The sequence below is a fragment of the Primulina eburnea genome, chromosome 18, assembly GCF_022965805.1.
Source record: "Primulina eburnea isolate SZY01 chromosome 18, ASM2296580v1, whole genome shotgun sequence".
Taxonomy (NCBI): Eukaryota; Viridiplantae; Streptophyta; class Magnoliopsida; order Lamiales; family Gesneriaceae; genus Primulina; species Primulina eburnea.
The window spans coordinates 1-15,190 of NC_133118.1; the positions used below are offsets into that span (position 1 = coordinate 1).

The window sequence follows — 15,190 nt, forward strand, 5'->3', positions numbered from 1 at the left end:
CCCATAACAAACATCAAACAAAATTCATAAAAGAAACATTGAGGATTCATAATCATAAACATAATAAATATCGTAAATAATGGTCATAAGAATGTCTGAACATTACAATTCTTCCCTTCTTAGAAAATGTTGCTCCCGAAATTGCCATTACATCGCAAATAAATCAGGATACAATTGCTTCATTTCCTTCTCCAGTTCCCATGTTGCTTCTTCTACCAAATGATTGCGCTAAAGAACCTTGACAATACCAATCTCTTTGTTCCTCAATACTTTAACTTTTCGATCTAAATCTGGACTGGTACTTCTTGATAACTCAAATTAGGCATAAGGTCCAATGATTTATGTTGAAGAACATGGGAAGGATTTGACATATATTTTCTGAGCCTTGAAACATGAAACACATTATGGACTCGATCCAAATCCGATGGTAAGCTAAACGATAGCTCTTTCAAAATTCTGTGAAGAAATCCATATATCTCGGACATAACTTCCTGTTCCTCCCAATCTCATAACTCTTTTGAAAGGAGCTATCTTCACAAATACATGATCTCCTACCCCAAACTTCAAGGGCCTTCTACGAACATCAGCTTAACTTTTATATCTGGATTGAGTCGTTTTCATTCCCTCTTTGATCAAAGCCACGACATCTGCTATCTGTTAAACCAACTCTGGTCCCAACAACTTTCTTTCACCCACTTCATCTCAATATAACGGTGATATGCACTTTCTGCCGCACAACGCCTCATAAGGTGTCATGTCAATCGTTGTTTGGTAACTGTTATTGTACGCAATTCCACAAGGTGTACGTAGAATCCCAACTACTAGGAAAATCAATAGTACAGGCTCTAAGCATATCTTCAAGAATCTGAATAACTCTTTCTGATTTCCCGCCCCTTTGAGGATGATAAGTTGTACTAAAAGCTAATCTTGTGCCCAAGGCTCTATGCAAACTCTTCCAAACTCATATGTAACCTTGGATCACAGATCTGAAACAATTGACACAAGAATCCCATAAAGTCTCCCAATTTCCGCCACATAAGCTTCAGCATATTGATTCATTGAATACTCGTCTTGACAGGAAGAAAATGCGATGACTTGGTTAGACGATCACCGATCACCCAAATAGAATTATAATCTTTCTGTGTTATTGGAAGCCATATTACAAAATCCATCGTGATGTGCTCTCACTTCCATTGAGGTATTGGAAAATATTGCAATAATCATGCCGGTCGTTGATGCTAAATCTTCACCTGATACATGTTAAGCATTCAGAAATAAACAATGATATATCCGTTTTCATACATGGCCACCAATAAAGTCGACGGAGATCTTGATACATCTTGGTGCTACCCAGATGTATCAATATGGTACCGTATGAGCTTCAGTTAAGACATCTTGTCGAATATTATCACCAAGAGGAACACAGATTCGACCTTTGAATTCAACAACCCATCACTGTTTGACCCAAAATCGGAATTCCCTTTCAACTCGGCTTTAGATCACATCTTCAACAATTGATCATCATTTGGTTGTTCACTTTTAATCCTATTTTGTCAATGTAGCTCGAATAACCAAAGTGAGAATCGAGCTATTGTTCTTGTGGCTACAATAGCTAATCTCATTCCTTTGCAAATCCACCACAATTGTTTTGAATCATAGAGCTCAATAAAGAACCAGACTTGCGACTTAATGCATCTGCAACCACATTTGCTTACCTGAGAGGTAAATATGGTACAATCATATCTTTGACAAGTTGCAACCACCTCATTTGTCGCATATTCAGCTCTTGGGGAAAACAAGTATTTTAAACGTTTGTTAACCATAAAAATCTCACACTTATCTGCATACAATAATATCTCCAAATTTTCAATGTGAAGACAACTGCCTGCCAACTCAAGATCATGATTGGGATATTCTTCACATATTCTTTCAATTATGAGAAGTGTACGTACGTACTTTTAACTATTTTAAAATTTGCGGAAAAATTAAAAAAAAAATTAAATACAAATAAAATTTCAAATTTTGATCGTCAATAAACTGTCCATAAAAATTATTAGCAATAAAAGAGATCACATGTTTGTGTTTGAATAAAGAAATCATTTGCTCTAGCCCCTCTTATGTATTATTTTAAAAAAATTATCTTTTATTGTACACCTTAAGGTGAGAAACGAATTAGGTTTGTGTCAAGTGCTGCTGAAGGAATCTGCGTCGATAACCATCGGTTGCGATCACGTGGTTAGACTGTGAGGAACAGTCTGTAAAATATGGTGGATATAACCCGATGGCACTCCGGTCAAAGAGATAAAATATTTAATTTATTATACGGAAGCATGATGAGCCTTTTATATATATATTAAAAAAAATCGATCATTTGAGTGTGGTATATAGGCTGGAACCTTGCGAAGCTGCATGTCTTGGGGCTATATGCCTCTAAGAACAGGCTCGATAGGTCTAACAATGTCACGTACCATAATTGAAGGAATAAGGGTATTCTTGGAATTTTGAAATTTTGGGGTAGTTAAAACTAAGTTTTAAGAGGTATGGGTAGTAAAAAGAAAGTCGGAAAGAAGGTTAGGTATTTTTAAATAAGGTTCCCATTTATATTTATTTGTAATGATTAAATTTTGAATTATATCTTAAAAAATAATTCTGCATACAATAAAGAAATTATAATCACATTAATATTATCATGGAGTAACTTTTTTTAAAAAATATATAAGAATTAAATGAATATTTATTTAAATTATGACCTCTTTTCATATTTGACGGAAGGATATATGCAATTTAACCGTCAGAATTTAATCGAGCCGACTAAAGCTTGGATAATATTGACCGGGAGTCTTTTGGGGACTTAAAAGATATTGTTCAAAACCGAAAGGATTGAACCGCAAGAAACATAAATTTAAGAACCTGTGCACAACACACTTTTTGTTTCGAAGAAGAAGAAGAAGAAGAAGAAGACTTGTCTCTTTCGTTTCTCGTTTCCCCCTTTCGCCAGGTAAGATTTTTCCCTATAATTTTTGTTTTCGATTTTCAACATGTCGTTTGTTCACTCGCATGTGCAAATATATGATGTTTTCAATCGTTTATTGCTTCTAAAATCACCATTTCCATGTTCAATTTTTTTTAATAAAAAGAAAGTTTTGAAGCCGAATACACTACCCCTTCAAAAGACATTTTGTTTTTGGAATGAAATTTTATTTTTTTGGTTTTTTCCCCAAAAACGTTGGGCTGAAACTCCAAGACCTTCGCTCCGCCGCCTCTACAAAGTTTGATGCAAGAAAGCAGTCATATCCCACCGCCTTCCGCTGAAAAGATACCTTTCCAACTAGATGTTGGTGGATTTCCAGTTAAAGATTATATTATTAAATCTTATACCTCACTTGATTTTGTTGAATAACAATAAAAAAAATATAATATATTTCATATGTATCAGTAAGGTTGTAAATGATCCAAACCACCTTTCCAGCTCCGCCGCAAGAAAGCAGTCATATCCCACCGCCTTCCGCTGAAAAACACCTTTCCAGCTGGATGTTGGTGGATTTCCTATGGATGACGACAATAACACATCCTCCGGAGATACAGGAACTGGAAGATTTGAAGATTTTATGTTTTCGAAAGCAATGAAAGAACGAGGTTGCCAATTGTTGCTCCAGAAACTCCATGAAAGGAAAGTGGAAGACATCCAAATGATCTTTTCAGAGGTGAAGGATTGCATATGTCAGTTGATGTTTGATCAGTTCGGGAGCGATGTAATTCTAAAGCTTTTCGAGGTGTGCAATGAAGAACAGAAGAACCAGTTGGTTTCTGCGGTTACTGCTGACCCCCTATTGCTAATTTCTGTCTGTATCGACCCTCAAGGGTATGTTTCTCTTTCGAACGAATAAATTTCACGGGGGCCCCAACTCCATTTATGATTTTCTTTTTGTAGATCCGAGACCATGCAAAAATTCCTAGGGTTTCCCATGGAACAAAAACAAATCTCTCGTATTATGCGCTTCTTCAAATATTTCGTTGTTCCCCTCGCAAACCACCCGAGTGGTTCTCAAGTTATTGCCGAGTGCTTCAAAATTTTCCCATGCCCTGCGGAAGAAACACAAGTATTTACTGCTGACTGACTTTTATACTTTATTAATTTTATTATTTCTTGACTTTACGATATCTGAAAATGTACTCGTTTTTTCGCAGCCAATGCTCCATACCATTGCTTGTGATTGTTTGGAGTTGGCCGTTGACGAGAACGGGTCCAGCATCCTAAAAATCCTCCTATCAAGCTACGAACGTGATATTGTTGAAAGAATACTATCGAACACAATTTATTTGTCTACAGATGAATATGGGTATGTATATGTAGACCCACACATGTTTCCTTTTCACATCTCACATGACATTGAACCTAGCTTCATGCTTGATTCACCTGTCCCTTTAAGTGTGCCGAATATATATCTCAACTCTGGTTGTGAATTTCTATGAATTAATTTAGATTGTGTTTGGACGGAAGAATCTCAAATGTAAATTTGTTGTTTATACGTACCTATATACAAGTGTTCAAGAAAATGCCACCTGTTTTAATGAAACAATAAATGACTTTATTACTGAAAAACTGTAACACCCTGTTTCAGGAGTTCTGTCATTCAGCATCTAATAGGACTAGAGAAACCCTATGTGCTACAGCGTTTAGTAGATGAAATGCAAGAGTTTTTCACTTTCCTGTGCTATACTAACAAATATGGAACCGATGTTGTGAAGAAATTGATAGTTGCATCCAGAGCAAAATATGCACCTCAAATCATCTCTCAGATGATCAATGATCCTTGTTTGTTGGCTGCCCTAGCAGATCCTCATGGCTACTCTCTTCTCAAATATGCTAAAAAGTACGCTAAGGTACCGATAACAACGTTCATCTTTATTTCTTTATTTGCTGTATACCTAGCTCAAATTAGACAATTTAAGGTCAATACAACATTATACAATCTTGCAGGGAACTGATCTCAAGACTTTGAACGATATGATTTGCCAATACTCTCAACCGCTGAAGAAAAAATGAAACTGGAATCATGTCTGGTGGCCGCGAAAAATGGTTTCCTTTTTGCTCGGAAACCCCCATCCCTGCTATGCGTTGACCGCATTAGCTTGTTTTGTGTGTTTTCTGATGTTTGATATTTATATTTTATGTTTTAGGGTGTGACTTTTAAGATTGACTGAATAGCTTTATTAGTAGTTGTCCATCTCAAGATATATTTCCTCTCTGTGTAACTGAATTTTTTTCAGAGTTTAAATGAAACTTTTGCACCAAGACACATGAAATCGTGTACTTAGTTTGTGAAGGGTGTGTGTTGATTGAGTTGGCTATTGGTTGTTTGCTAAGTTGCGCGTAAAAATTATGATGTAGTGTACAGACCAGAGGTTTTGGCATGTATATTCTCATTTGTATGTAGGCTGTTGGTGCAAATGGTCTTTTGGTTGATTTTTCAATTGGTTTTTCTTAGTTATGTTGACTCGTATTTGGACATTAGACAATCGGTTGATTACTGTTTCCTGATATAGAAGCGTCTTGATAAAATTTGCTGCTTTCGGGATATTTTCACCTGAAATTGTTTCTTGTATTCTTTTTGACACGGGAAATATCTCGTTTTGCTTACCTCATGTTCACACTCTGCATCCCAAGTTTTAACTATACCACCATCTTTTTTTGTGGACCACTATGGTTGAGTTTTGATGTGGGAAATGGAAAATAGTGGACAGTGACTATAGTGGAGCAGTATCACTGGAAAAAATCTCTCTTCATTAGGTGCAGAGTTATGTTCGAGGCAAAATTCCACTCCTGGACATTCATAAGAAAATAGGAAACTTGATGAGTGGAGGGTTAATATGTCCCGACAGTCTGTGCCATTCTATCCCTTAAAAAAATTTTGTTTCCCACTTCTGATCACCATTCTGCTTCAGGATCTTACAGAAATAGGGGTGTAAAAGTGACATCGAAGCATGCCTTTCCTTTTCGCCATTTCAGGCTTCGCTTTGCTGACTGTGATAGCTCTGCATTTAGCTTATATGTTCTCGCAGTAACAAAATCTTCACAACTGAAGATTGGAGTCGTTTTGCTTTATTTAATTCTTCATGATTTCCATTAGGTTTCTCTTAGCAGTTGCAAAAGTATATCCTATTATTACCTAAACTTGAATTTGGACCAATTTAAGCATCTAAACAAGTCATAGGAGTATCACGGGATATGGTCTTAGTTTTTCAGTCTAGTTGTCAGGAGTTGCTCGTATAACGTATTCGACAGGAAAGGAAAGGGAGTTGGTGTAGGTGGTGGCTGTGGATATTGCCATAGGAACTTCGTTTGTTGCTCTCCAACTGCCTGATACGGATATTGCCATGGGAACTTTGTTTGTTGCTCTCCAACTGTGTTGGCTAAGCCTAATCCGTGAAGCTTGTCAAGAACATACTGTCCGAGATTTGCGAGGATAAGCTGGGCATATACATAGATAACGGGGGACCTCAATGAGATTCCTTTCGGAGACGAGGCGATGGATCCTGGAAGAGATTGATTGGTGGCTCTGGTGAGAACACCGGCGTCGGAATCATGAAGCCATACTTCAAGGCCGTGAATTGGATTACTCCCACCACCTTAACGCACCGTGTGTCCCCCATGGTGCAACCAGCATGCACTAGTCAAATCCACTATTTTTCGAGGGGAAAAATTGTAATTAACTCGAATATATGTGTTCCTTTTGGCTTTAAAAATGTGTTTTTATATATAAAAAAATTGAGATAATAATTTAGAGAATTCTATGCAGAATAAATCAATCTTGCCAGATGCAATGCCGGCTCAGTTGCCTGGACATGCTTAAAAGTTGCAGCCCATAATTTTGAACAGTATTTAAATTGGCCCAATGAGATTACTCTGAGTTCCGGGCCTATTCAAAACGCTGAGTTTTGACCATTTCGACCACCCAAGGTTCTAACCGGATTGACCCTACTATCCTATCCCACCACATTTGATCTACATTTGCAATACTCGTTCTAAAAAAGTCATAAAAATGTTTTTTATATTAATGATTTATGCATAATAAATGATATAGTAGTGAAGCTCGAAAGTAGCCTAGGGACGTGATATATAATGGAACACCTAGGTAGACCTGACCACGAACATGGTTTGGTCTAGATCGGATACCCTTAGCCCGCCCGCATGTGACCGGTTACGGTCGGTTCACGGAACCGTCAGTGCGGGTGGTCCGAATGCGGTTAATCACCGGATCTAAGTTCGGTTCGATTATTATTTTTATATATTTTTTTAATTTTTTTTTAAAAAATTAATTAAAAAAACTTGCTCAATTGAACTTATACAAAGTTTATCAAATATTTCATTATATCAATTGAAAAAACCTACTATATTTATTCAATAAAAATTCTATTAAATTTCAACTTTCAACATCTTATTTAACAATAAATTACATTTCATTATGTTCAATCACATTCATTTGCATTTTTTCATGTCATTGTTCCAGATGTTATCTTAGTTTCGTCTTGGTCTTCTTCATCACTTTTAATATGTTGTATTCGGCTAGCGACTTTTGACCGATAATTGGTCAAACATTGAGTTTCCAAATTTTTCGACTTTAAGCTAGAACGTCTCTCATCCAATATATTTTCTTCAATACTAACAGCTTGCTCCACTGCAATCGTTGAAATGAAGCAATCTAGATTTCTTGTGCCGTCGTAAAATGTCGAAAGTTTCTTCATCCGCATCACTAAAATAAAAATTTGCAGTAAAATAATTCTCAAGTTCTCGACTGAAAATTCTCGTGGACGTTTCTTTTGTTCTATTAATAAAAGTTGTTATTTAGTAAGTTTAGAAGTAATATTACTACTTGGAGTAGGTTATGTTTAATGTCGAAAAATTTGTCCACCGTATTTCGTGTTATATTTATTATAAATATCACATTAATGAGTTTTGATATTAAACAAAATCAATGAGATATTAGGAATCATTTCCGTAATAAGGTCTAAAGATTCATAATATAATGCTAACATTTCTCGTAAACCAACTAATTTAAGTTTAGGATCTAAAATTTGTAAAAAATATTTTTTCCAATTTTCTTTCATGACATAAATACATTGAACTAAAGCATCATCATTAGATTTAATATTTTAACTAAAAATCCATGCAATGCTTTAACTATGTGTCAAAACTAAATGAGAAGTATGATAATAAAGACGAGATAATTGGTTACTAGCTTTATTAATTTTTTTTTAAAATTTCACAAATACTAGTGCATACGTAGTATCGATTAAAAAAAATAAATATCACGAGCTTGGATATGTTGAAGAAAAAATATACACAATAAATTTATATATTCAAAAGTCGATAATAATAATTTATATGTTGAATTTCAACGAGTTAGAACGTCTCGTGCAAACCGTTTACGCCTCATACTATTTATTTTTCAAAATTGTCCCGTTGTTTCATAACTTGGGGATATATCCATAATTAATGAATCACGTTCCTAATTGGTTGAATATGTGAATTTTTCAGTCCATTTGAACATATAAATTTAAACATGTTCACCTAATATGAAAAAATTTGACACCTAGTGATGATTTACATATTTCAATAAGTTTACTAATACCAAATTTATTTGCATTAATATTTTCAAAAAAATTGGAAAAACTTGAGAAGTTAGACCACATTCTTCTAAAATAACAAATATAAGTTGGGAAACATTTTGTATAGTGTGTGTTTCGTTAAAAATCTAGATACAAGCAATCTTTTTTTAACGTCCCAAAAATTATCAATCAAATTACATGCAATACTCATATATGAACAATTTTGCCGATGATCACTCTAAATATCATAACTCAAAGAAACTATATTATTTAAAATAGCAAATTATTTAATTAAATTTTTTTCATCATCGAGTAATTTTTAAGTATGCGTTTGAGAGTATTTCGTGAGATGCATCTAATAGAAGGATTTGCATTCGTAGAAAATCAATTTTCAAAAGATAATTTACCACTAAAACTAAAAGAAAATTGTTCAACCACACAGAATTTAGTTGTTTCTTCTCTAATTTTAGATTCGTCAGATTTAAAAAATTGTGAATCATTATCCTATTATGAAGAGAATGCCAGAATTTGAGTTTGAAAATTATCAATACTAATTTTCACATGATTATTTTTCTCCACGTGTCGCGTCAAAGTTCTATAACCACCTCCTTGTTGAAACATGTAAGTTTTCGAGAAATATTTGTATTAGACTTGCATATCATCGGAGGAGAGCACCATCTTTTCGAAGTGTTTGGTGAAGATACCGGATGTCGGGCGAGACAAGGTGCTAGTTTTACTTTTAGGCACTATCGGATTGCTCGTACTTTCTTGACTTTGATGATGACGTGTTTGTTGAGCCTCTTGTTCACGTTCTTGATGTTCTTCATTGGAAAAATCAATATAATAGTCATCGACATTGAATGAAGGAAATTGTGATGCTCGAACTCGGGTGGCATGATGCATTTTCCCTTTCATTTGCCACCCCTACGTTTTGATCTGGCTCCGGCCATTTTTATAAATATGAAATTAAAGTAATTATGAAAATAAATCAACAATTTACAATAAACCAATAATCGAGACTATTAATCAAGAAAAAATTGAAAGTTAGAGAATAAGAGAAAATTGTGTGAAAAATATGAAAGGGTATGGGATATTTATACAACGTGCTAATTGATTCGCTCAAATGGTAGCGTGACTGTTGCGAATAAATCACTGAAGGGTGAGCTGTGAACTTGTGAATTGAATGAAATCTTTGAGACAAATTGCAACTGACTTTGTAATTGACGGCTCTTGTAAATTGTAACTGAATGACTAACTCTTTCACAACTGAGCTCATCAGCTTTATATAGGCTTCGATTCAAACGATAATATTGAATGCATTTAATAATATCATCCATTGAATTGTCTTTTTGTCCATGTAGACATCTTTCTGACAATAGTATGAGGTATCATACTGCTGCACCGAGTTATTAGACTGTTGTGTGTCGACTGATTTGCTTAGGTACGGAATGTCGGTTTGTGTAAAGTCTCGTACTTAAAAATACATATTTTACTTTAAAATTTGCGGAAAATAATTTTTTTTCTTATTTAAATAGTAAATTGTCACCCTCTGAATTAAATAAAAGGCTGGACTAAATTTTTGATATATAAATCAAGTCAAAATATTTCATGGCATAAAAATATCATTCAAAACACGGTCCAGCTCTATTTTGTAAACCTGCAAAAGACCAAACAAAATCACAAGAGCACACTAGAGTTGAATTTTGAAGGTTTCTTGGTTCATCGTCGAGATGTACCAAGATAGTCTGGTATTCACCTTGCCACTTCAACTTATGTAACAGCCCCGCAAACCTTTCATTTGTGCTTATGAGCATGCACATTATTTTTTTTTGCGGCTGTGATGAAGACTTCTCTAACTCTCGCTGATCGAACTTCAAAGCGATGATTTTATGCTTAAAATCCAGCACTCCCTTATGTTCTTCATCTGATTAACAAAAATAATAAAATTAACAATATTTTTATGCTTCCAACGAGTTTCAAATGATGCAGGTCACATGATTATATAGCAAATCTTCGACTAATGCTGTAAAAAATCACATGTTTTTATGCTTCCAACGAGTTTCAAATGCTGCAAGTCACTTTACATATCTCAAAACTTAAATCTACCCAATAGGTTTTCTGCATCAAAATCACAACTACAGGAACATTATTTTCCAATCAAGAAATGACCTTAGACAATGTTTTATGTGTTTCAACCTTTCATTTAAACCCTTTCGTTCTTACTAATACTATCGGGCTTCCTAATCCATCATGAGTTATTATTATTACATCAAGCCCACTATTTTATTAGAGGCCCAATTGTTGTCATTCCGATTCTGATTCAGAATCTGAGCCGATCAAAAGCAGGATATCAATAATAATAATATATTATTATTGCAGAGCAAAATAATTTTTTTAAAAAAAAAAATTATCAATAATAAAATTTGATATATTATGGATTTGAGGTAGAAAAAATTGATATAATAAAAAATATGAATCAGAAAATGTGAATGATTTTTATGTTTTGATAGATTTTGTTCACGCCTGATTCCTTTTTATCTTTCTTTTTTAATTTATCGGAAAATAATTGGTCGTAGATTTGAAACTTGCGTGTTGTTTATCCAACATTTAACGCAAATATGTGAGTACTTACACATGTACAGTAAATGCAACAAGTGAAAAACCAAGACCTGATGGACTTAAATATAAGTAATTGAAAATAAAGTTTGGTTTTAATCGCAAATTCCGTGTGCTCATCGGGAAATAACCATTACACAAACAAATGATGAAGACGCAGAGCGGCAGAGGAATGTAATTTTTATAATCATTACACAAACAAAATCAAAGCATAAGACTACGTACATTCAATATATATATATATATATATATATATAAACACACATACTTACCTTCACGCAACCAAGTCATCCGGATGTCAACTTTGCCGATTTCATTTTGGATTGTGACGGGTATGTTAGCTTTTATCCCGTAAGCAGAAATCAAAATAGGACCAACAATTTGAAAGTTAACAGCAAGAGCATTACGTATTTCGCGTACGATCAATGATAGCTGCTATCGTGTCGATGGTGGACATGTCACCATATCCCAAAACACATAAACTGTTGACATATTAAATAACAAGAGTTGAAGAAAAATAATTTAATGGGTGGAGTTTGAAGTGGGATGCAAATTTACGATCGTAAATAGGGAGGGATGAAGGAGAAGCAGAGGACAACTAAGGACATAATCAATGCTGGTGTGGCGGTTGTTATATAAGAATGAAAAAAAAAAACGGTTGGATTATTAAATAGCGACGGTTTATGAGGACATAATCAATGCTGGTGTGGCGGTTGTTATATAAGAATGAAAAAAAAAACGGTTGGATTATTAAATAGCGACGGTTTATGATAAACCGTCGCTATTCTAGGTCGGCGACGGGTGTAAAAACCGTCGCTATTCTAGATATAGGGACCTACGTACCTATATACGTAAATAAATTGGGGCAGCTTTATTTCTACAGAGGGGTAAAGAGTATCAGTTTGTGTTTGCACAATTTTGGTAATCTATTCATATACCTTGGTTTTCGGTTAATATGTATATTTCAATTGTATATGATTTTATTATTTATTTCATTAAAAAAACCAGATAAGTTAATAATAGAAGTAATTAATTCGTAAATAATTCTCCCGAACAATACATGAATTTTTTATTTCTAAAAGAAACTATCAATTGTCTTGTCAATATTAAGAAGAATAAGCAAGAAACATATTGTCAACAAAAATTCCTTTAGAAATTCTAAATACAAATTTTGATAATTTAAAGCAAATTATATTTTGTTTCCTATGAATTATGTTTAAAAATATTATATTTTTATTTTTGTGAAACTCTATAAAAATTCAAAATTAAATTTATTGGTATGTAGTCTGTACCGCGTGGAGAATCAATGGTCTTCCCTGCAAAAGCCTGTTGCGTCTTTACTTTGAATATGACAACAGCTGAATTGGACCAAGCAGAGGGACAATTATTAGCTGAATCGGACATTTTTTTTATTAATTAGCTTTCAATTCCAAACATTTATTTATTTAACAACAAAAATAAGTTTTTAAAATATATTTCCTTTTTCTTAATTTCCCCCTATTTTGAAATGGGATATTTATTTATCAATTATTATTATAATTAAATATTTATATTTTATTATAATGAGGGAATTTAACTAAAACTATAAAGCATCTCCAACTAAAAAAGATTGCAACTGTAATGAATATTTTTTAGGAAGTATCCTATTTAAAATTAAAATTTTACAAAATATTTAAGTTATAGTTTAAGAAAAATAAATATTTTTTTAAATAGTTTTTATTTATATTTAATTGAATAATTATTATATTTTTAATATTTTAAAAATTAATTTTTTCTCTTATTTTAAAGACAAAAACTTGTATGAGACGGTCTCACGGATCGTATTTTGTGAGACGGATCTTTATTTGGGTCACCCATGAAAATGTATTACTTTTTATGCTAAAAGTATTACTTTTTATTGTGAATATGGGTAGGGTTGACCCGTCTCACAGATTATGATCCGTGAGACGGTCTCACATGAGACTCACTCTATTTTAAAACTTTGTTTGTTGTTATTTTAGGAACCATGGACTTCTATAGTTTGACGAGGGAAATTTTGGAAAAAAACAAAAACAAGAAAACTAAAATAATTGGTGTGGCATGTATTTAGAGTACTTAATAAATAGTATGGATAATGATAATGATAATAATAATAATAATAATAACTAATGCAGGAAAGAATGTGTTGCATGTATTTAGAATATTTATAATTTATTTTTTCAATATAGTAAATATATTTAAATATTTCTGTTTTTATATAAGTTGATTGAATTTTTTTGAAAATTTTGAATATCTTGATAAACTTGTTTTCATATTATCAATATTTTATTTCTACTGTGTTAGGTATCACGAACTCGTTTTTTTATTTATGAAAATAAGATTTCACTCTAAATCAGCTAGGGGTGGGCATAGTTTGGTTAAAACCGAAATAACACATCGGATCGAAAAATTCGGTTTAAATGGTTCGGTTTTTATCGATTTTTCGGCCGGTTACGGTTTCAAAATTAAAAAAATTCGGTTTTTCTGTTTGATTTATGGTTTTGATCCCCAGAAAATGAAATAACTGAACCGGCCATATTATATTTAATTATAGGGCTTCAATGAAATATTGTAAGTTAACTAGTTAAGTTTATGCATTTTCACTTATTGTTACAAGATTACGAGTTATCCTAACTAGTTTTAATAAATTTATTGTTTTTTCCCAAAAAATAGGATTTTTCTTATATGATTGAGAAATATCTTTGTTAGTTTCAATAAGTTTACATATGTTTAAGTTATGCTTCAAGATTGTGATTCATAATCACTATTGTGATGAATTTAATGTCATTTTTGTTTTTAGTTTTGCAAAACAAGATTTTGGAGTTTGACAATTGGAAGTTCAAATTGTTATTGAAACTCATATTGTTAAATGTATTGAGATTTAAGACACGAAATCTACGTGCATTTTGGAGTTTGAGAATTGGAATTAATTGATTTTGTATCATTTTATTGAAGAGTTACTGATTGAAGCCTATATTATTAAATCATAAATGTATTGTCATCATATATGTTCTACTCATCTATTGTCTTTGGTTCTTTTATATGTGTTGCATCCATCAAGCATAAAGTGACGTATAATTTTATTTTTTAACAAAATATTATAAAAATATATATAATCCACTATATAAACCAAACTTTATTAGGAAAAAAATCGGACCAAACCGTAATAAAATGGTTTGGTTTTAATGGTTTGGTTTTGGACCAGATATATTCAAAACCGAAAAACCAAACTGTTATAAAGAAAAAAACCGTAGCGAACCGACCGACGCCAACCTCTAAAATCAGCTAGCACAACTCTTGCTATAGGTAACTTAAATGAATATTAATTTTGTTTTAAAATAAATAAATATAAAATATCTTAATATTGATTTTTACTAAGAAATCCTTCTAACCCGATTTCATCTACGAGATGACTCACAAAGGATTCTAAATGCATGAGAAATTAGAATATTTGACTAGAAATTTCTTAAATTTATTGATTTTACATTGAAATTATACATCTCAAAATATAATTAAATTCATATTAATTAATTTAAACTTTAAGATTGAAACAAATATAAAATGGCGTGTATGAAAGAATCAGAATCAAAATCAAAATGCAACGATACTCGGTAACAGAATTCTTCCACTAAACCAACCACGATAGTTGAAAAGAATCAAATTGTTGTTTCTAAAACCTCATTATCAATATTTATCAACTAACGACATAGTAAGAACTTGTGTTAAAACACCACAGATTCTTTCTCTGACTTTTGGTGCTCTTCATCTCGTGCATCGGGCAAGTGTCTTAAACTACACATGCTAATAAATAATCCTAAAGTAAAACAATGCTGCTATCATCACACAAGAAAAAAGAATGCAGGAAAATGATTATAGTAGCTTGAATAATTACTCGCAGCTTACTGAAGAGAGTATCCATTTTTTCTCTTGTATAAAATACAACCGG

At 32.8% G+C, this 15,190-nt stretch overlaps 1 protein-coding gene and 1 long non-coding RNA gene across 2 annotated transcripts; one reads left to right on the forward strand and one right to left on the reverse strand.

Moving 5' to 3' along the window:
* Positions 1-2,969: 2,969 nt before the first annotated feature.
* On the reverse strand, positions 2,970-3,743 carry LOC140820268 (uncharacterized). Its single transcript, XR_012115396.1, has 3 exons — positions 3,520-3,743; positions 3,226-3,320; positions 2,970-2,988 (listed from the first exon to the last, which is right to left on the reverse strand). It is a non-coding gene; the product is annotated as an uncharacterized lncRNA (long non-coding RNA).
* LOC140820267 (pumilio homolog 12-like) lies at positions 3,549-5,475 on the forward strand. Its single transcript, XM_073180606.1, has 5 exons — positions 3,549-3,862; positions 3,932-4,100; positions 4,189-4,340; positions 4,623-4,884; positions 4,982-5,475. The coding sequence occupies exons 1-5, from the start codon at positions 3,549-3,551 to the stop codon at positions 5,045-5,047; spliced, it is 963 nt and encodes a 320-aa protein (XP_073036707.1). The 3' UTR covers positions 5,048-5,475.
* The last annotated feature ends 9,715 nt before the right edge of the window (positions 5,476-15,190 follow it).

Coding starts and splice junctions, on each gene's coding strand:
- LOC140820267 (XM_073180606.1), top strand. CDS start 3,549: ATGGATGACGACAATAACACATCCTCCGGAGATACAGGAACTGGAAGA. Junction 3,863..3,931: donor GTCTGTATCGACCCTCAAGG/GTATGTTTCTCT, acceptor TTCTTTTTGTAG/ATCCGAGACCATGCAAAAAT. Junction 4,101..4,188: donor GCCCTGCGGAAGAAACACAA/GTATTTACTGCT, acceptor GTTTTTTCGCAG/CCAATGCTCCATACCATTGC.